At 45.1% G+C, this 23189-nt stretch overlaps 1 protein-coding gene across 1 annotated transcript in view; it reads right to left on the bottom strand.

The window, feature by feature from the left end:
- Nucleotides 1–22305, bottom strand: part of ATG7 (autophagy related 7) — a 34851-nt gene extending 12546 nt beyond the window's left edge. The window contains exons 1-17 of the mRNA XM_039708473.1: nt 21742–22305; nt 17884–18067; nt 17627–17681; nt 16307–16424; nt 15434–15511; nt 14863–14979; nt 14084–14233; nt 13499–13587; nt 12263–12384; nt 10847–10937; nt 9436–9580; nt 8657–8815; nt 6178–6372; nt 3189–3392; nt 2823–2938; nt 2108–2183; nt 895–975 (exon numbers count right to left, since the gene is read on the bottom strand). Coding sequence (XP_039564407.1) covers nt 895–975; nt 2108–2183; nt 2823–2938; nt 3189–3392; nt 6178–6372; nt 8657–8815; nt 9436–9580; nt 10847–10937; nt 12263–12384; nt 13499–13587; nt 14084–14233; nt 14863–14979; nt 15434–15511; nt 16307–16424; nt 17627–17681; nt 17884–18052 — 1965 coding nt within the window. The 5' untranslated portion in view covers nt 18053–18067; nt 21742–22305. The remainder of the gene's footprint in view (nt 1–894; nt 976–2107; nt 2184–2822; nt 2939–3188; nt 3393–6177; nt 6373–8656; nt 8816–9435; nt 9581–10846; nt 10938–12262; nt 12385–13498; nt 13588–14083; nt 14234–14862; nt 14980–15433; nt 15512–16306; nt 16425–17626; nt 17682–17883; nt 18068–21741) is intronic.
- Between the last annotated feature and the right edge of the window lie 884 nt (nt 22306–23189).

Genomic DNA, 23189 nt, shown 5'->3' with positions numbered 1-23189 from the left:
CTCTGAATCTCCCTGCTGAGAGATCCCAGGGAAAACTTCTGGAAGTTGCACTCCACAGCCAGAAAAAACTTGCCAGAGGGAATTTTGGAAGGCCACAGGAGAGGGAAACAATGCAAGAGCTGCCTCCTCACGGTACAAGAGGGTGAAATAAATTCATGGCACTCCAAGCACTTCAAACCATGAGGCAAAAACCCTCTGAATCTCCCTGCTGAGAGATCCCAGGGAAAACTTCTGGAAGTTGCACTCCACAGCCAGAAAAAACTTGCCAGAGGAGAGGGAAACAATGCAAGAGCTGCTCCAGAGAGCCAAGAAACAGCTGGGAACTCTGAGGTGACTCAGGACTGGCAGCACAGGCAGCAAAGTCAACAATCTGCTCAACAAAGAAATGGTAAGAAGCAATTTTTCCCCCTCAATTGTTCATTATTTCTCTGTTTTGTATCACAAACTAGAAATTTCAACAATTTTGCCTATTTGGAAAGACATTAAGCTGCAGAAGGGTAAAGGGATATTTATTCAATTTCAGACATCAGAAAGGATTTCTTAAATAATACCCATCTCATTCCTTCCTACAAAGCTGAAAGATAATGACAGTATTTTTGTGACATGTATTTTTGTGATTTTTTTCAGCAATGTCTTGGTCAATCTCTGCTTGGATTCTTCAGCTGATGGCAGCATTTATGTGGAGATAAAAAAAACAAACAAACCAGCATGCTAAGAGGTGATGCCAAAGAAATTTAGAAAAATAGCTAAAAAAAGGCTAAAAAGAAAGGGAAAAAACTTTCAGCTGAAGTGGGAACAGATTTCAAGCCCTAAGGAAGTCAGAGAAAATGTCAAAAGTTCCCCAAAATTGACCTAGAAATATAAAAATAATAGAAAGCACAAACTCAGCCTTACCTTGGCTGAACAGGCTGTGCACTTATCAAATGCCAGGCTGACTGGAAGAACATTATCAAATCTGGATAAAAATCCTCGGATCTAGAAGATGTAAAAAAAAAATAACTTACATTACTATTTTAACATTTCCAAAATTCAATATGAACTGGACACATGCATTCCATAAAAAGAACATCTACCATGTTCTAACAGTCATTCCCAGTAAAACTTGCAATGAATTTATACTAAGCACATATGATTGCTTTCTTTTCTGTACAAATAATGGCACAACTGCCTAAATGCAGTATTGCTTCACCAGAAATAGAGGCATAGCTCCATCTGCAGTTGGCCTTTTCTGACTGCAAAGTTCCATGAAAAATAAAAAGTCATGGTGTGACTACTTAAACATATTTTTCCCCATCTCTATAACCCATAGCCTGAACATTTAACTGCTGTGCATTCCTCAGTTACGATGTTAATATGATCTTATTGACAGGCAATTTTAAAATTCCAGACCACCATTTCTGTTAACAGAGGGAGCTCTGAAAACACTTTGCAGCAGGGTTTGATCACTTCAGTTGTGAACTCTTTGGAGTTTTGATCATCCTTTTCAATCTGTTTATTACAATGAAGAGATCACACCAGGAACAGAACTTCAGTAACTCTGCAATACAAATAATAATACCCCAAATTTGAAAATTTGAAACTGGAGTTTTGAAAACTGGTAACACATTTGAAAGTAGAGATTTGGTTGAGTTGAAGAAAAAACTGCTGTATGGTACCAAAACAACATGAAGATTTTGTGGTAATCATAATAAGTAATAATTAAAATCAGCCAACTCACATAATAATTGGGAGTTGGCTGATTTGAATTGTTTTCAAACTCCCAAGAGATTTATAAAGTGAACTTCATGATGCTCATATTGGCAGCTCTGGTGGAGAACAGAAAGCTCAAAAATTGCTTTATTCACATGATTTTTGCTCCAAATTCCTGCTCCCAGCAAACTGTTGCCCAGCAGGGAGCAGGAATTTTGTGTCCATGAGTAGCACAAACACAGTGCCAGGAACACCCTGCCTGGGCTGTGTGATGGGTTAATATTATTGATATTTATTTTTTAATAAACATGAAGAGTCAGTCCTCTGGGAAATAGAATCAGCATTTTTTTAAGGAGACAACATCTGTGATGATCAGCTCCCAGCTCTTCAACAAAAGGTTTTATCACCAATGATTTACCTGGTGAGGAACAAGCCCAAGGGAAGTGGGTGGTTCATTCATTCTGTCATCACTGCTGCTGGCCACAGCATAACCACTGCCAAAAACACAACAGGGAAAATTAGAGCAAGACAACACACTCAGAATTTCCAGTCAGCTTCCAGACATTTTGCTACAGCTTCGAATGAGTCAAGGAATCTCTGTGGAAAGTCTGTTTCATAGGAACCAAGACTCAGCATGATAAATATATATAAATCAGTCTGAGACTCATCTTCAACTCCTAAGTCAATTTTTCTCTCACAGGTTTTAAAGAGAGAAAACAAGCCTGAGGTTCAAGATGCAGAATTTCAGAGTAATTTCTGTATCACAGATAGAGTTTTAAATAAGATTTGCAACACAGGGCTTATCTTGAAGCCCTTCATGTGAATGCCACACCTTACAACAGGTCCTCATCACAGGGAAGGGAAAAGGAAAAAGGAAAGGGGGAAAGGGGATCCAAGATTACTAATAGCATCATTTTCATCTTTTGAAAGATTCTTAATATTTTTCTGAGGTTAAATTCAGAGAGAGATGAAAAACTTAAGCCTTGATGAAGCAGTTCCCTCCAAAACTGCACATTGCATTAATTTACAGACGTTACCCCTCACAGAATTGTCCTTCTTGAGGTGTAATTCCTCCTCCTCACTACAGAGTCTATTAGCCTGGTCTGATTTCTCAGAGAACAGCAATGGCTCACCCTTCTGGATGCTGCAGCACAGAAACCATGAGCTCCACTGCCAGGGCTCCAGCCACCATGGCCAGTCCAGGCCGGCTGACCGTGCACTGCTGGTCCAATGTCCGATCCCTGGTGGACTACAAACACAGACAGCTCTGAAGGGAAGGCAAAAGAGCCCCAAAGGAACCAGCTGCCCTGTACAAAGCACCTCTAGTGCTGTGCAATTCACATCTGTGATCTTCCAAATAAAAATCTGCTATTTCTTTACCTCATGAGCATCAGCACAGCGCAGATCCCTTTAGGAAACACCATTAAAACCAAATAAAAATTTGAGTTCCAACTTTTAAAAGAGAGCTATAATCACCATTTGCATAAGGTTCTACTCACATCCCCTGGTGCCACAACATCATTGCAGAAGTAGCAGCCCAGTTTGTAGCCAGGGATATTTGAGAACAGTGAGGATCCCAGCAGATCAGAAGAAGCAGAAGTGTTGCTGAAATGTGAATCACCAGATTCTTGCTGTTTTGGTTTCTTTAGGCCATGTCTCATAACAACAAAAGTGTCAAATCCCAAGGCAGCATTGATGACCAACTGTGAACAATAAAGAGAGAACAACAGATTTCAAGTGAGCCAAAAAGGGAGGGGAAGAAAAAAGCAGCCTTGAGGTTTTTATTCACTATAAATGCCAAAAAGCCCACACGCTGTAGATGGATGAGCAACCCATTAACTGCATATGTACCACCTTAGCCATAAACAACAGTTTCTGAAAGGTGCAGAATTCCAGCTGCCAAACCCTTAGAAAAAACCAAAACCAAAATAAAAGTCTGTTTCAGAAAGTCACAAGACCTTGTCCTTTTCTGAGCCTTTCAGGGCAATTTGATCCCAATGAATGACTCCCTCTAGTTGTTACACAAACTTGTGACAAAAAAGCAACAGCAGCTTCAAGCAATGAAATGCCATCTGTTATCCAAAGCAATTTCTGCTCAGTAAGGAAAGCAATTAATGATTACTTATGGGCTTCATCTGCATCTGCTTAGTCACATGGGGAGCAGGAGCAGCTGTGTGCACAATTCCTCTGTCCTCATTTCCCCTTTCTCTCCACTTTGTGGCAAGTGCACAGTGGAATCTGGAGCACAAGTATCAACACAGTGATGACTGCAGCCAGTCAAATACAAAGGAAGATGCCCTGCTTCATATGCAGCTCCTGTTGATAGAAATTCTGGTGCAGCACTTCCTCGTTTTCCATTCTTCCAGCCAGGAATTATTTAAAAGAAGAACTCTGAGGGGAGCTCTCTCAACAATTAGTCATCTTAATTAGCAAGCTTTCAGTCTCATCATCATTCACAGTAGTTCCAATTATTTCTGCATATTCTCTTTCAGCCTTGGAGTAGTTCATTTTTCCTCAGTCCTGAAGTGGAACCCTGCTGTTGAATCTGTGCAAGGCTACAGCAATTAAAAGAGTGCATCTTCTCACTGCATCTACCTGTAAAACCTGAATATGCTGGTATTAGCAGAAATTACTAATGTTGTTAAAAAATTCCCACTGCAATCAACTGTTTTTTCTCAGTTTACAGGCAGGCAAATATTTCATTCTAATTGATTTAGCCTTAATTAAAAAAATCATCTGGTTTTGATAAAGAGACCATAGAGAAGTATAAGAGACAAATGGAACAGTATCTTTTGGCATGGATTAACAAAAAGAAAAAACAAGCAAATTTTAACAAGTTCCAGTACTCAGCAGGAGCAGTTTTAACATCTGACATGAGGATTCAGCATTTGAAGGGCAGGTTTGTCTGAGGTGCTTGTTTTGGGGAAGGAATGCAGGAGTGGCAAAGATCCCCAGGGCACTTGAATGGTGGAGTGGGGAGAACAACTCAACTTGCTACCATGGACCTGGTGGTGTGCATTTCACAAAAATCATCTCTCACCATCTTCTTTATTTTCTTTTTGAGACCAAACTGTGCAATACTTGAGATCTGCAGGTGCCACACAAAATTACATTTAGAGCAGCAACATAAAATACTGAGTGTTTGCTTGGACACCTCGAGATTTCCCTGCTGTGTTTTTTCAGTGACAGAGAATTCTATCTCCTCAGATGTAAGTGATGTTATCAAATCAACCAACTGTCATGCAAACACACTGTACCATGGAATAACAGAGAAATGTCACAAAAAGTTTCAAAATTACACAAATATGCAAGAAAAATGTAGAGGGGCACTGCTGAATAAGAAAACATGGGAAGGAAGTCTTGGAAATCATAAAACCACTCTATCCTGATTGAACCAGACAGGATTCAAATAAAATATGCACAAAAAACTCCACATATTGCTGGAAATTCCCAACCATACCACAGGGAAGAGTATGCTGGCCCTGGAACTTCCCAGCTTCAAATTTTGAAATTTTAAAACTGAATTTTTGAAAAACTGTTAACCCATTTGAAAGTAGAGTTTGGGTTGATTTGAAGAAAAACTGCTGTATGGTACCAAAACAACATGAAGATTTTGTGGTAATTATAGTAAGTAATAATAAAAATCAGCCAACTCACAGAATAATTGGGAGTTGGCTGATTTGAATTGTTTTCAAACTCCCAAGAGATTTATAAAGTGAACTTCACGATGCTCATATTGGCAGCTCTGGTGGAGAACAGAAAGCTTAGAAATTGCTTTATTCACATTCTGCCTCAAATTCCTGCTCCCAGCAAATTGTTGCCCAGTAGGTAGCAGGAATTTTGTGTCCACGAGCAGTACAAACACAGTACCAGGAACACCCTGCCTGGGCTGTGTGATGGGTTAACATTATTGATATTTATTTTTTAATAAACATGGAGAGTCAGTCCTCTGGGGAATGGAATCAGATTTTCGGTAAGGAGACAACAAGCTTTGCAAACTTGCTTTTTTTGACATTTCTGTGCTGTTTTTCGACAGCTACAGCAGAAAGAAAGACCACAGGTGCAAGAAAGGCCAGGAGGAATAAGAGGGAACTGATGAATTATCAAGTTACACACCCTTACACCTGAAGCTGTGATCCAGTGAAGCCCTCAGTAAGGGGACACTGATCTCTCCACTGGCAAAGGGAAGCTTATTTCAGCTATAAAGAAAGAAGTCCATTGCTCAGGGACAGAAATGGGTTTAGGACAAAGGTGGAATGAAAGGGCAGGCAATGAATGGGTTGGCCATCGATGAGGAAGGGAAAGGAAAGGGAAAAGGAAAGGAGAAAAGAAAGGGGAGGCAATGAAGGGGTTGGCAGCACACCCTCCTCTTGCTGGCTGCAATGAGAGCCAGTGGCTCTCCCTGGTGTCCTTCAGCAGACACAACACATCGTGGCCTTCGATGAGGAAGGGAAGGGAAGGGAAGGAAAGGCAGTGAAGGGGGCACACCTTTCTCTTGCTGGCTGCGATGACAGCAGGCAGCCAGCGGCTCTCCCTGGTGTCCATCAGCAGGAACACCACGTCGTGGGCTTCGATGAGCTCCTCCAGCTGCGCCACGTCCTTCCGAGCCTGGGCCATGGTCACCTCCGAGAAGTTCACCGGGTGGCCTGGCATGGGGATGCTCATGTTATAACCCTCAGAGCTCTAGAGAGAGGCAGAGAGAAAACCAGCAGTTCAGAAGGTAACCTTGTGAGCAAACAGGTGTAAAATTGAACACAGAGCAGACACAAATTCAAGTCCCCGTTGTCAGAAGGGCAGCTCTGCCCCGTGCACCTCTCTGTGTGGCAGTGCTGCACTGAGGAACAGTGCTGGGGTTTCTCAGGCTGGATTTATGCAGAACAGACTCTGAGTCTTAGCAGGCCTAGCAAATCCCTACAGGAACAGAGTGGAACTGCTCCTGATCCCCGGGGTTACACACAGCACCCCAAAGCCAAGCAGCCACATTTACATGTGATCATGATCTGTGATTAAAACTTGTGTCGTGATTCTCTTTCCAGCCCCTTCCCACATCATTTTAACAGGCTTCAGTTTGTATTTCTGCTGCTGAATCCTGCCTCAGTCACAGCCATGTGCAGGATCACACACACTGCTCCTTATTTTCAGTTCCTGAGGAGGAGAACAGCCTCAGATGATTTCCCTGTAATTCCAAAGTCGTGTGGGAAACTGAGACAGCAAAAAGCACTTTTTTTTGCAGAGCTGGAGGCTCACACTGTGCAGAGGCTGGAGGATTTGCTCCTGTGACAGAAACATCTCTCTCGTCCAGCCCCTTTCTTGGGCAGGACACACTGAAAGCAAATATTGAGCCAAAGAAACATCTACACAATGCATGTACAATGCAAACAATTAATTCACTCCTCTGGAAATGTGTCAGCACAAGCTGCCAGCCATCTGCTGGAAGGGAAGGATGGATCCCTCATTTATGTTACAGAAGAACAAGCCTTTCCAAAGCCTCCCTGCTTGGCACTGCAGGAAAAATTAAGAACCAAAATGTAAAAACTGGATGAACCAAGCACAAAATTCCATGGAAAGAGAGGAAAGGAAGGTTGGGGGAATGTGCTTTTGCACAGACCAGTTGATGACCAGCACAACTCATAAATCCAGGTGAGTCAAATGACCAGAAGGGTCATACATACATAAATAACATACATAAATAACATACATAAATAACATACATAAATACATAAATCTCCCTGAGGATAAAAAGAACCAGGCCCATCTAGCAGCTTGGAGAAATGACTGTGGGTAACAGCTGCATTAACCATACCAAAGGCTCCAACTTTTTATCCCCTCTGCACCATCACCACAGCCATCAGGAAATTGCTGGGGCAGGCTTTAATTTCAGTGTCATCATCTCCTCCAAAAGGCTGTGGTAGGAATACAGAACTTAATCCATGCTGTGCCTGAGTAAAGTATCCATGGATAACCCATCAAGCCCGTGCTGCACAAGTGCAGATTGATTAGATCAGCTCAACTCACACTGCTGGTGACTCAGGAGGGCAATTTTTTTTAATAAATTAAAATAAACAAGATGGAATTAACTGCACCACAAAATGGTCAATGTGGTTTATAAATGCCAAAATCCTACCAGAATTGCAAAAAAGCTCAACCTAGGCATTGTAGCTGTAGGGATACAGACAAGCCTGGCAGCTCCAACAATTTTATTTGAATAACTGTCCCTCAAAACAAAGGCAGCAGTCACCAGGCAAAGTGGCTGAGGTGCATTTTGGCAGCCCAGCAATGGCAAAAAGAGCTCAAAGGGCACATTTGCATTATTTTAAGGAGGAGTAAATGTCCATACATATCCCCAAAGAAAGATAATGCTCATTCCAAAGAGTCACAAAATCTCAGCAATCTAAGAAAAGTTTTAAAATGCCTCCAAATTATCCAAAATATTTAGTTTCAATCTCATAAAATACTAGAAAGACATTTAAATAGGGGGACAATATGTTGTTCCATTTGCTCGAAGTTAAAAACTAAGCTATGTCTTCTAATGCAGAAAATCAATTTAGAGGAGATTGCAAATTTAGGATCTAAAACACAATAGAAAATCTCAAAACTATATTTATTACTTCCCTCAGGACCTGCTCCCATAGTAGACAACTAATATGTCTGACCTGGCATTACTCAAATCTCTTTAGGACACCCTAGGCAGGAAAAAAATTTCACTTCGCTATCAACAAACTACAAAACAACTTAATGATCCTTAATTATATTTCATTACTACAAATATTTACCTCAAAAAAGTTACCAGGAAGGGATATTTGAAGTAAAATATTTCAGTAACCAACTGAAATATTTCAGAACACCTGCATAGTGTTTTTAACATTTAACTATTAAAACTTGGAATAGCAATTTAAAGTCACTTTTTGGAGTTTTTTTGTTTTGTTTTGTTTGCCCAGTGACAGCAACATGGAAATAATGATCTTACCACTCCTGGGAAGATTTTCTGCAGCCTGTCTGCTGCTGCCAGAGCCTTGGGCTTGCCCCCACTCAGGCAATCCTCGAACTCGTAGAGCGGCTGCCGCACAGGGTTGGAGTAGGAGATCTTTGCATTGTCCACAAAAGTGATTTTCCTCACCCCCCAGCCCTAAAGGAGAACCCAAGTTAATAAAGATAATTACAACAGCCTTGGAAAATGTTTTTGAGGAATGCCACACACTCAACATTGAGTTTTTGTCCAAATTTTTAAGCTACAAAAGTTTTTGCAATTATTCGAGGTGACTGAAATAAGGGAACAGAAAATTTGGTTGCTAAATATATATATATTATATATATATATTTTTATATACATATATATATATATATATAAAAATATAGCATTTAATAGAAATCCCTGAAACCCTGCTGAATTCAGTGGCAAAGGGTGAACATCCCTGAAAGGAATTACCAGCACAGTTATTTCAAGTGCTTCACTGTGAATTTGGTCTTTATAGCTTGTTAATTTGTTCCAGAATCTCTTTTTTTTAATATCAAGTCAAAATATTCTGCCAAGGTTCCCTTACTATCTCATGTCAGCAGCACTTGAGTTATTTATTTCCAGTAGGTATAGATCTTCCCTGAAATTTATAATATATCTCATGTGCATTCTGTGTATTCTGATGCACAGTATAAAATTTGTCTCTAATGTTTAATGGCAGCTGGACAAAAAAAATAAAGAATACAGAATTTATGAGAAGCAGGAGATTATTTGTGAGATAAAGGATTTACCATCAAGGTCCTTGCAACACTACAGCCCAGGGTGCCAGCTCCCAGCAGCAGACACTTGGCAGCCACAATCTTCTCCAAATCCAGAGTAGGCACCAACCTCCAGCACATCAACTTCAAATTCAGATCCACAGATGATTCTGCCAACCTGTGCCATGAATAAATAACAACAACTCTGAACCCTCCTGTGCTTCTCCAACAAAAGAATAACTGACATCTCAGCTGAATGAATTAATTTTTAACAATTTTTTTTAAAGAGAGAAAGAATTCAGCAGTGTAACACATAGGTAATATGGAAAACAAACAGAAAAGGGCTTCTGAAAAAGTTACAATTCCAACTAGAATTTTAGTAATAAAATTGATGCAAGGATGAAAATAAAAATGGTGTCTCAGCCAAGATTCCTGTTAAGCCGAGTGCTAAGACAGATAATTTTCCATAAATTTTTGTTTCTTTTTTAAACTAGCTGGTTTCCTGTATCCAGTTACACCTGCCCTTAACTTGAAATATTCCACTTGCCCTAAAGCATGTGGGCTGTTCTTTCTGGAAGTTTGAGAAAGAAAATGAAGTAGGAAATCTGTGTTCAAGCAAGGGGCAGATTTTTATATCCATCAGAACACAGGGTGTTAAAGCTCTCGCTAGGCCAGACCACCACAGCTCTCAGATTCCTGCAAGTTTCATTCCCTCACACACCATAAATAAAATCTTTTCAGCATCCAGAAAGTTATTTGCCCAAGAAGGATTTAAATGGCAATTATCAAGGTTGGCATTTTACCAACACCTCTTTGGGAAGCACTTGGATAATTTACACAAGTAAAGAAGGTCAAGAGACCTAAAGAATTAAGAACTCTGAGATGAACTTTATTGAATATCTGTGAAGACTCTGAGAATTTCCACAAATGCTTGGCAAAAATGGCTTTACTTAATGGGCTGAACCTGAACCATCAGAAGAAGTTGTTTTTCCAAGGCAAGGACACATGCAGACATTCTGTAACCTCATTCTTTTAAATTCATGCACAAACAGAATGATAAAAATTATTAAATTCACATTTCCTGAGCTCCTTCCTGTCCCACTCTGACAAACCCCAAAGGATGAACTTATTTTCATGCTTAGTTTCATTAACACCCTGCAGGTTATGGAATTCAATCAAATTCCCACAGGCCTGCAACACTCTGACCTACATTTCACTCAGTTGTAAATAAATGCATCCAGAATTCTCAACTAGAGTCCAAAATTGCCAAGATTTCTGCTGCAGGCAGTGCATTGCTCTGTGAAGGTCCTTACCTCCAAAACAAAGTCCAGACAATATCCAGTGGATGTTTTACTGCATATTCTTACATATTTCACATTTCAACTTGCTATGGCTTAAACCCAACTGAAGAAAACTATGGGAATTTAAAAGAAAAAAACCAAACCTTTTTGGATCCATGCATTCACTGAGGTTCACCATCCGTGGCCCCATGCCTCCCTTTTGGTTTTTCTCCCATCCAACAGCTTTTGGACAATCTATTTAAAATATTTAAAACACAAAAGAAAAATAAAACCCAAAAACAACCAAACCAAACAAAACAAACAAACAAGCAAAGAATAAAAGAAAGAAAGAATAAAAACCTTAATATCTCAGGACAGAAAATAACAAATTTTTTTGGACTTAACCCTGTTGGGAAAAACCTTATTTTAAACCTGCCAGTAAATAACTTGTCCTTGAACAAATTTTGCTGTTTACATCAGTTGAAAGTTCCAGGAGAATTGTTTTGCTTTCAGGTGTCCCCTGTGCTGCTTTTGCCCGCTCAGTTTCAAACCCAACACAGAGCTGGCATCAGTCACCATCAAATCTTTAATGTCAAGCTCAGTAAATTCACAATTCAGTCAATTTGGCCAATTTCAGTCATCATTCCATGGTCCCTAGACCCCATCTGCAAATTCGGTGCAGAATTATGTATCATAATTATATAGAAATTATATATAAATAATTTGCAACAATGACATCGGAAGCATTCAGAACTTTTTGCCTGAGGTAGAGCAATTCTGTGATACTGTCCTGCACCTAGAAATTGAATCTGAGATTATGTTTTAGCATTTCAAGTCTGCTGCTTTAAAATACACCTGGATGTGTCACTATGGGGCAGGTTTTTATCATTTTAGAAATTCTCCAGAAATTTTGCATCCCATAAATTGACTATCATTTTTTTCCTACCTGAGGGACTGTATACAAATTCAACAAGAGAAAATGACATAAACTGCTGTTTTATTGTATTTTCTATGCTACCAGCAGGACTTTCCTTCCTGTTTTCAATTAAAAACACAATTACAGGAGGAAAAAATTAAGGGAGAATATTCCCTCTTCTTTCTTTGTTGAAAAAGGAACCATTTCCTTCAGAGACATTGAACAGAAATTCAAACATTTTAAAATCAATTTGAAACAACTTGGCATAAGCAACAATTTTGTAGAAATTCTCCAGAAATTTTGCATCCCATAAATTGACTATCATTTTTTTCCTACCTGAGGGACTGTATACAAATTCAACAAGAGAAAATGACACAAACTGCTGTTTTATTGTATTTTCTATGTTACCAGCAGGACCTTCCTTAGTTTTCAATTAGAAATACAATTACAGGAGGAAAAAAAATTTGAGAGAAAATTCTCTCTTCTTTCTTTGTTGAAAAAGGAACCATTTCCTTTAGAGGCATTTAACAAATTCAAACATTTTAAAATCCATTTGAAACAACTTAGCATAAGCAACAATTTTGTAGCAGTAATTTATTTTGCCATGTCAGCAGTGATTAAGAAGGAGGGAAAAAAGGGGAAATAAGGTTTTTTAATGGCTTACCCGGGCCCAGGGGTGCCTCTGGAAGTTTGATTTCAAAGATGATGCTGTGTGAGATGTCTCTCACCCCTTGCATGGTCCTGTCTCTGAAGCAGAGCACTTCAAGCCTCTGCAGGGCACTGCCCCTGCCAGTCAAATAAAAGAGAAACACAGACAGACATGCAATTTCTTTAATAGAAAAGGGACTTGTTTTAACACCATTTCACACAGATTTAGTCCTTTGCAGGTTCTGAATGAGACATTGTTGTCTTTATCAGGTACAGAAAGAGAAATAATTCCTGAAGTGTAAGAAATGGTTTGGTGTGACACAGCTCCAAAGGAATGACACTGTCAGCCTGTCCTTGCATTTATCCAGCACTGGACAAACTGCAGATTTAGAGGGATAAAAAGCAGAAAAGCACCAGAGCACACATCAGGTGACATGCTGGGACTGCTGCAGCACCATGATTCTCTGAGTTCTCTATATACATAATTTTTCCTCCTTATGGTTCAAACCCCCAAACAGAAAATGAGAATTTTAGTGCCTAAAACCTTCTCAACCCAAGGCTGAGTAAATGTAACACTCAAAACTATGGAAGTGCAACCTAATTACAGTTTTGCTCCAGCAACCCAAATTACTTCTCAACCCAAGGCTGAGTAAATGTAACACTCAAAACTATGGAAGTGCAACCTATTTACAGTTTTGTACAGTTTTGCAACCCAAATGCATTCAATAAATTAAATCCTTTTTTTCAAAACCCATAGTATAAAACTGTCTTGTCTTCTCCCCACCAAAAAAAAAAAAAATCAAGTGGTACAAGGAGAAAACCTACTAATATCTGTTTTGAAAGTGTAAGTATAAAACTGTCTTGTCTTCTCCCCACCAAAAAAAAAATCAAGTGGTTCAAGGAGAAAACCTACTAATATCTGTTTTTTAAAGTGTAAGCCTGCTATTACTTGACACTAATTATTTCTATAAATTCACAGAGTATTTTGAACAAGATTTGACACAGCTGGCAGGGTGTGGAGCTGGCATTCCCAGGTGCATGCAGCCATGTGAGGATTAGGATAAACAGGAATTTGTGACAGACAGAAGTAAGAAACAGAATAATGCACAAAATCAGAATCACTCCAAGCAGATAGTGTCAAGGGAAAAAACAAAATCTCAGGTGGGGGATATGAGTGAAATGCCATGGAGAAAATAATCTCATTTAATATCAACCAATAAATACTCTTTGTGGGAAAGAATAAAATAGATACCATTTGTGGGCTGCCAGGATCAGGAAGTTTCTCAGTGGCCATCCTGGGTACTGGGATAAATTGCAAGGATCATAAACTCCAACTGTCACCTGCAAATCAAATTGTTCTACATGAGAACTCCTCCATCCACAGTCATGCAAAGGGTATTTGGCATTTTTAAATAAAACTTCTGGACAAGGCAGGTCTACAGACACATTCTGCATATATATAAATATTTAGTCCATGGTCACACCAGGTTTTCCTCAAGCTTTTGCCACAGATTTGAGATTTATTAAGCTTGGCCTCTTCAGGGACACTGGATGTTTCCTGCAGTAAATGTACCTTGATTGCTTTAAAAACACAATTATGAGGGAAGACCAGGAACCGAAGCCTTGCTCTCAACTCAGAATTCTGCACTGATTTTGGGATGATCAAAAAGTGACAGGGCACAGGCTAGCAAGAGAACAAATCAATGGGAAAACAGCAGAAAAATCTCTTTACAGCCACCCTCAAGACACAAGCACCGTGCCCAGCTCAGCATTAAAGCCTCAAATTATTCACAGATTAAACATTTAACTATATAAAATTACATAAAATTCTCATTACCTTTCCTTCTTGGTCTTGAAAGAAGCCATCCCACTTTTTCAGCAGGGATATCATGACAGAATTATCATGATACTTGATTAAAAAATAAGGCAGGGCTGTCACCCCCTCCTCCTGGCAGAGGTCATCATAGGCTTTCTGCAGGGCTTGGATCTGAAAGTGCAAACACAGCTGAACCAACAGTTTCAACAATTCTGCACTGTAGTACGAAAAAACTAAAATTTGCTTAATTTTTTTCCTAAAACATAAAAAAACCTTCTTTTTCTTCCCTGAACATGCATTTTGTTAATAATTTTGTAATTTTAATAAGTTGGCTCACTGAGGGGATGCCCTTTATAAAGGTTTTTATAAATGAGTTTCAAAACCAAAGCTGTATACATAACTACATATTTATTTTCATTTTATATACAGATTAACATATATATCTCAAAAATAAATACAAAATATACAACTTAGCATAATCATCTCTTGAAGAAGAGCTTGCCATATCTGCACCTAAACTGAGATAACTTGAATAATCATGAAACAAAAGGTAAACAAGAAACCAACATGGAAATATAATCATCTCTTGAAGAAGAGCTGTTTGCCATATCTGCACCTAAACTGAGATAACTTAAACAATCATGGAACAAAAGGTAATCAAGAAACCAACATGGAAATAAAAAAAGTGAAGTTTTAAAAAGAAATTAGAGTCTACAATTAATTCAGGATGTGTTGACAAAAAAATATTGCGTTTTAAAGCTCAGTATTGCAGAAGTCACAATCTTTAGGATTTTGAATACCTGATTTAGTGAGAACCTGTCCCCAAGACAGACAGGCTTCTGAGTTATCTGAATTCCATCAGGGAAGCAGAGAGCAGGGTAGCAAAACCAGTAATAGAAATGATATTTCTTTAAATCCTAAGGGGGAAAAAATGGTAAAATTAGGTAATAAAGAGATATATAAAAATAAATTATATAACACTAATTAAAATTAATGGTTTATTATTTGAACCATGGGAACCACAGGGGTCTTTACCTCACAATGATTTTAGAAAAATCATAAAAATACTAAAATACTTCCATTCTCGGTATATGTTTTAATTTAAGATTTAAACAGACAATGTGTGTACAGTCCTTCAGACTTTGTTAGCTGGAACATTTAGTAAAGCTTTCAATTTATTCAATATAAAACAGCTGCTCTACTTCTACTGATATCTGTAAGGCTACCAGGTAATCTCATATATTTGTAGAAAATAATATAAAAATATATTAATGCAGCATTATCACTGATACAAAATATATGAATACTCTTAAAAAGAAACTATTCCACTACTTCCACTACAAGTAAGAGACACAAATTATCTGTACTCACTGCAAATGTCAGCAGCAGGAACCTGTTCAAGAGCATTGGGTTCTCCAGTGCAGCTCCAGATTTGATTGATTCCCAGATCTGCCATGGATTGTGGGGACAAGAAGGAAGAAAAAGGGCAGAGAAACACCAGGAGAACATGAGAACAGCTGCAAAAATCTGTAATTCTTCCAGCCACCTTTAAAGTCTGGAGATAAACCTTCATTGACATTTTTTTAAACTGAATTTATTCATACAACTATCTGCGTTAAAAGGATTTTAAAGGTCAGACAACAGGGAATTACAAGGCCACAGGAATGCAAAAAATTCCTAGTTTGGAAATGCATGAAAACTTTATTACATGAGGTAATTAATTAAAGGAATCAAGCACAGGTCAAAGTAAAGCATCTTAAATTTGACTTTCACCTCTCCCCAGGCCATGACACTAAATTAACAGTGCAGGCAGACCAGACCCTCTCACCCATCTTTTTTTTGTTTTATTATCTCAGGCTTCTTGCTGCTGTGGAGCATCCCCATCTTTTTGTCACAGATAAATTATAGTAATCTAAGATTTAAACCAGGCACTGCTGGTTTTTGGGAATTAACACAGATTTTAAATATGCACTCTACAGAATTCAAGTCCCTGGCAGCTCCAAGAGCATTGCAGAGCTTAAAATGTGATGGAATTCTCCATGTAGAATTAGTTATCATTAACTAAATTAGGTTCTGATTTTTTGTAGAGAACAGTAAAAAGCAAACACCAAACATCCTTCTAGAATGAGGTAAATCCTGAGGCTACTCAGGACTGGAGTATCTCCAAATTTGGGGCAGAGTGTGAAGCACTTCAAGGGGTAGAAAGGATTTGGAAACACTCTGTGATTTGATTTTAAATCTCACCTCATTTGCTTCCTTGTCCAGGAGTGCTTTCTTATCACAGGATTTGAAAGTCTCAAAAGTGTTGGTGTTATACAACGTTCCAAAAGCAGGACAGCAACGTGCTGGTATTGAAGCATTCCTGGGAAAAAGAAGGAAAACTCCGGGAATTAACACAGCCAGCAGCAGCAACATCTATCTTGTGGTGTTAACTTCAATTATCAGATGAGGCACAGCAACAAAATTACCATTCATTAAATAAATTAATTAAACTTTATGAACATGGATTGGTGGAATAACAACCAGTGCAAACACACATCTCCATCATGGCTTCAAAAGCACATCTGGCATCTGTGCTCTCCAAGCAGAGTGACACTAAATCAGGGATTGAAGCCTTTACATTCTGTTCAAACAGAAGCTACCTGTGACAAATGGGATTTGCACTGGGAAAAGCTAATTTAGGCTGAACTTAGATGCCAATTTTGTACTCACATAAAGAGCTAGTTAAAATTTGATGTTTAAAACACATCCCAAAGGAAACCCAAACCAAAGATTGGTCAGCTTCTACAGTTTGTAACATCATCACCTGGAGAAGCTGCTCTTTGCAATCAGTATTTTATTTTTGAGATAAATTAGGTAAAACCCTACAATAGTCCCTTACTTTACACATCTGATTGATTTCATTGCCTCCTTTAACACTGCTTTCAAAACCTGGTATGTTTCAAGTCATAACAGAAACCACTTTGGAAGAAATTGCAGTGTAACAACCAGGGACTGTAAAAACTATTTGAAATCATAATTAAGCTATAAGGGAAGGAGTCAAATGACTAAAAAAAACCTCCCTAATACAAAAAGCTGAGGAGATGGGAGGAAAAAATAGTATTTCATATAAACATACATGTAGAAAGTAAGTGAATCTGAGAATTCAGAATATATTAAATTCAGCCAGAAGGAGGGGAATTCAGAATATATTAAATTCAGCCAGAAGGAGGTTTTTTTTTTTTTGTGACTCAAAGCAGTTTCTCCACTGTTATGAAGTTCATTAATTTATTTATTTACTCATGAAAATTGTCTTTTCTGACCTTAAGATGTACCAACACATGACAAAACCTCAGCAAGACCATTGGAAATGGGTCTGAAAATGATGGTAACTGTAACAACAAAAACCTTTGGTAAAAAGGTTACTTATTTATTCTCACGAAGAGTTACTTTTTCTCACATAGAGTTATTTATTCTCATGTAGAGTTATTTATTCTCACGTAGATTTCTGTAACTAATATACCAGTTTTTTGCCAGGAAAGTGTCTCCACACAGAAATGAAGGCAAACCTCAGCCTGTACTTACATATCAAAGGCACTAAACTCCAGTGTCAAGCGAGCTGGCAAACCCAAAGGATCACCTGGACAAAAAAAGCAGCAACAAATCTCCTTTTAAACCAAAACATTCAGGTTATTTCCATTTTTTGTTGATGTAAATGACAGTGAAACATACAAAACCCCCAGCTACTCTTTCTAGTGTTTCAGCAAACATCTGAAACACGGCGGAGGAGCAAACACACTGAGAGGAGAGCCCGAGGCAGCAGAGCCCGGGGGGGTGCTCACCGTTGTAGTAGTAGCCCTTGATGAGCTTGGGGGTCTCGTCCAGCCGGTACTGGGTGAGTTTCCTCTGGGTCAGCTCGTGCCAGAAGCCCGCGTCCAGCGCGCTGCTGAACGGAGCGAACTGCAGCGGGCACGGCCCGGCACGGCCCGGCAGCGAGCGGGCGGCGGCCATGGCCCGGCGGGAGCCCTGCGGGACACACACGGCCGGCGTGGGCACGGCGGCACCGGGCACGGCACCGGGACAGAGACCGGACACGGCACAGCCGCACGGGAACGGGACCGGACACGGGAATGGCACAGCCACACGGGAAGGGCACAGCCACACGGACACGGCACAGCGACACGGGAACGGGACCGGACACGGGAATGGCACAGTCACGGGGAACGGGACACGGACACGGCACAGCCACAGGGAACGGGACACGGACACGGGAATGGCACAGGGAACGGGACACGGACACGGGCACGGGAATGGCACAGTCACAGGGAACGGGACACGGACACGGCACAGCCATAGGGAACGGGACCGGACACAGGAATGGCACAGGGAACGGGACACGGACACGGCACAGCCGCACGGGAACGGGACACGGTACCGGACACGGGCATGGCACAGCCACACGGACCCGGCCCAGCGGCACGGGAACGGGACACGGTACCGGACACGGGCATGGCACAGCCACACGGACCCGGCCCAGCGGCACGGGAACGGGACACGGTACCGGACACGGGCATGGCACAGCCACACGGACCCGGCCCAGCGGCACGGGAACGGGACACGGTACCGGACACGGGCATGGCACAGCCACACGGACCCGGCCCAGCGGCACGGGAACGGGACACGGTACCGGACACGGGCATGGCACAGCCACACGGACCCGGCCCAGCGGCACGGGAACGGGACACGGTACCGGACACGGGCATGGCACAGCCACACGGACCCGGCCCAGCGGCACGGGAACGGGACACGGTACCGGACACGGGCATGGCACAGCCACACGGACCCGGCCCAGCGGCACGGGAACGGGACACGGTACCGGACACGGGCATGGCACAGCCACACGGACCCGGCCCAGCGGCACGGGAACGGGACACGGTACCGGACACGGGCATGGCACAGCCACACGGACCCGGCCCAGCGGCACGGGAACGGGACACGGTACCGGACACGGGCATGGCACAGCCACACGGACCCGGCCCAGCGGCACGGGAACGGGACACGGTACCGGACACGGGCATGGCACAGCCACACGGACCCGGCCCAGCGGCACGGGAACGGGACACGGTACCGGACACGGGCATGGCACAGCCACACGGACCCGGCCCAGCGGCACGGGAACGGGACACGGTACCGGACACGGGCATGGCACAGCCACACGGACCCGGCCCAGCGGCACGGGAACGGGACACGGTACCGGACACGGGCATGGCACAGCCACACGGACCCGGCCCAGCGGCACGGGAACGGGACACGGTACCGGACACGGGCATGGCACAGCCACACGGACCCGGCCCAGCGGCACGGGAACGGGACACGGTACCGGACACGGGCATGGCACAGCCACACGGACCCGGCCCAGCGGCACGGGAACGGGACACGGTACCGGACACGGGCATGGCACAGCCACACGGACCCGGCCCAGCGGCACGGGAACGGGACACGGTACCGGACACGGGCATGGCACAGCCACACGGACCCGGCCCAGCGGCACGGGAACGGGACACGGTACCGGACACGGGCATGGCACAGCCACACGGACCCGGCCCAGCGGCACGGGAACGGGACACGGTACCGGACACGGGCATGGCACAGCCACACGGACCCGGCCCAGCGGCACGGGAACGGGACACGGTACCGGACACGGGCATGGCACAGCCACACGGACCCGGCCCAGCGGCACGGGAACGGGACACGGTACCGGACACGGGCATGGCACAGCCACACGGACCCGGCCCAGCGGCACGGGAACGGGACACGGTACCGGACACGGGCATGGCACAGCCACACGGACCCGGCCCAGCGGCACGGGAACGGGACACGGTACCGGACACGGGCATGGCACAGCCACACGGACCCGGCCCAGCGGCACGGGAACGGGACACGGTACCGGACACGGGCATGGCACAGCCACACGGACCCGGCCCAGCGGCACGGGAACGGGACACGGTACCGGACACGGGCATGGCACAGCCACACGGACCCGGCCCAGCGGCACGGGAACGGGACACGGTACCGGACACGGGCATGGCACAGCCACACGGACCCGGCCCAGCGGCACGGGAACGGGACACGGTACCGGACACGGGCATGGCACAGCCACACGGACCCGGCCCAGCGGCACGGGAACGGGACACGGTACCGGACACGGGCATGGCACAGCCACACGGACCCGGCCCAGCGGCACGGGAACGGGACACGGTACCGGACACGGGCATGGCACAGCCACACGGACCCGGCCCAGCGGCACGGGAACGGGACACGGTACCGGACACGGGCATGGCACAGCCACACGGACCCGGCCCAGCGGCACGGGAACGGGACACGGTACCGGACACGGGCATGGCACAGCCACACGGACCCGGCCCAGCGGCACGGGAACGGGACACGGTACCGGACACGGGCATGGCACAGCCACACGGACCCGGCCCAGCGGCACGGGAACGGGACACGGTACCGGACACGGGCATGGCACAGCCACACGGACCCGGCCCAGCGGCACGGGAACGGGACACGGTACCGGACACGGGCATGGCACAGCCACACGGACCCGGCCCAGCGGCACGGGAACGGGACCGGACACGGGAATGGCACAGTCACGGGGAACGGGACACGGACACGGCACAGCCATAGGGAACGGGACCGGACACAGGAATGGCACAGGGAACGGGACACGGCACCGGACACGGGCATGGCACAGCCACACGGGAACGGGACACGGGCACGGGAATGGCACAGTCACACGGGAACGGGACACGGACACGGGAATGGCACACGGGAACGGCACCGGACACGGACACGGGAATGGCACAGGGAACGGGACATGGGAACGGCACAGCCACACGGGAACAGGACTGGACACGGGAATGGCACAGCCGCACGGACACGGGACACGGAGAATGGCACAGTCACAGGGAACGGGACACGGACACGGACACGGGAATGGCACAGCCACATGGCACCGGGACCGCCCCGCACAGCCACACGGACTGACAGAGGGGAATGGCACAGGCACAGGGAACGGGACACGGACATGGCCCAGCCACACGGGAACGGGACACGGACACGGGAAGGGTACAGTCACGGGGAACGGGACACGGACATGGCCCAGCCACACGGGAACGGGACACGGACACGGACACGGGAATGGCACAGGGAACGGGACATGGGAACGGCACAGCCACACGGGAACAGGACTGGACACGGGAATGGCACAGCCACATGGCACCGGGACCGGCCCCGCACAGCCACACGGACTGACAGCGGAGCTACACGGCACCGGGCCCGAACACAGATACGGGACCGGCCCCGCACAGCCACACGGCACCGACACCGAACATGGGCATGGCACCATCCCCGCACACTGACACGGGACCGGCCCCGCACAGTGACACGGCCCCGGCCGGCCGGCACGGGGCAGGCCCCGCCTCGTCTACGCGCGACTGCGGCCCCGGCGAGCCGGTGAGGCCCGGACACACCGACCGCGGGGGGTGCAAGGGGCACTGCGGGGACGGTGCCGGGGCTGTGACCCCGCGGGGGCGGTGCCGGTGCCGTGGGCTGTGGCAGTGCCGGTGGCGGTGGCGGTGCCCGGGGCCGGCAGGACCCGCCCGCTCCATCCCCGCTCCATCCCCGCTCCCCCTCACCGGCTGCGCCGCTCGCTCCGCACTTCCGGCATCCCCGGCCGGCGCACACCGGTGATGTTACCGCAGCCCGGCGCATGTGACGGCCGGGCGGCGCGGCGTGATGGCGTGCGAGGCACGGTGGGAATGGTCCTCATCCCGATCCCCATCCCGATCCCCATCCCCACCCCCGTCCCGGCCACGGCGGGATGCGGCGGTGCCCGCCCACCCTCCCTCGGTAGCACCCCCCGCCTCGGCGCGGTCGGCTGGCCCGTGTCCCTCAGCGCTCAGAGCCGTCCGTGTGTCCGCTGCCGTGTGCTGCTCCTACTGCCCCGGCACACCGCAGAGCGCTCAGAAAATCTAATAATTTAATTTAATTCCCTTTTAGACGGTGTTAAAACGCGCAAACGCGCCCCTGCGCTGGTGTTTCCTGTCCCTGGTGTGTGCGGCCTTGCTGCCGGTGTGGGAGAGCCCCATGGGATTCCCGGCGGGCCCGGCAGCCAGGTGCTGCTGCACCGGCGCTCCTCGGTCCCCGCCAGGGTTTGTGAGGCACACATGCTGTCATACTGGCCTTCCGCCAGTGTTAAAATGGACGAGCCAACATAGAACTAGGGGACCTAGGTGATGTCTAAGGATGGGAGCATAGTCCAGTGCCTGCTTGGATCCTTTTTGCTTCTCACCCTAACCTGAAAGGATGTTGACTAGAGAGAGGACCCGAGGTGTTGGACCGAAAAGGCGGAATCTCCTAATCTCTGGTGAGGACGGAATCCCCAGCTCTGCCTGCAGACCAGTGGACACAGCTGCATCATCCTCCTCCTCCGTGCCACTCCTGGGAGCACCGGCGGCGTGGGCGCGACCCTTTGATTTCTCCCCACCTGAGCTGATTCTTTTTAATAAAGGCTTTAAAAAGGAGAAAGATCTCCTGCCCCATTTATTTCAATCAGCACTCACCTTCTGAAGAAAATATGGACCATATTTTGGATCAAAATATGGACAGTTATGGACCAAAGCCCATAACTGGAGGTGATAAGAATGGACCAAAACCACAACCAAGGAATGTATGTGCTCTAAAAAGGTGGAACCGAGGAGGAGCCATGCTAAACAGTTCTTGGAACATGTAAACTAGTTTGGGGAAAAGTTTACTATGTAAAAGTAACTTTTAACTGAAAAAGTTACTTTATAATTGTTTGTGAATATGTAACAGGCTGATGCAATAGAAATAGTATCTAAAGGGTGTTTCCAAACTGGCAGGTGAGCCCTTGGCTGGGTACCAAGATGCACCCAGCCATAATAACCTTTGCTCTGTGCTCCTTGTCTCCTATTGTCCTTTATTAAACTTTTAAAATGTTCATAAGAGAATGAACTTGTTTTTCACCTCTCCAAGAAATCCCCAGACTCTCATTGTGTTCTCTGAAGCTCCGTGTCCTCTGACCTTGGTTGTCAACTGGAAAAGGCTGAAAACATTTTACAGG

The sequence above is a fragment of the Passer montanus genome, unplaced genomic scaffold, assembly GCF_014805655.1.
Source record: "Passer montanus isolate IOZ18808 unplaced genomic scaffold, ASM1480565v1 scaffold202, whole genome shotgun sequence".
NCBI classification, from domain to species: Eukaryota; Metazoa; Chordata; class Aves; order Passeriformes; family Passeridae; genus Passer; species Passer montanus.
The sequence above is the reverse complement of the archived record's forward strand: the minus strand, read 5'-3'. Positions and strand labels throughout refer to the sequence as shown.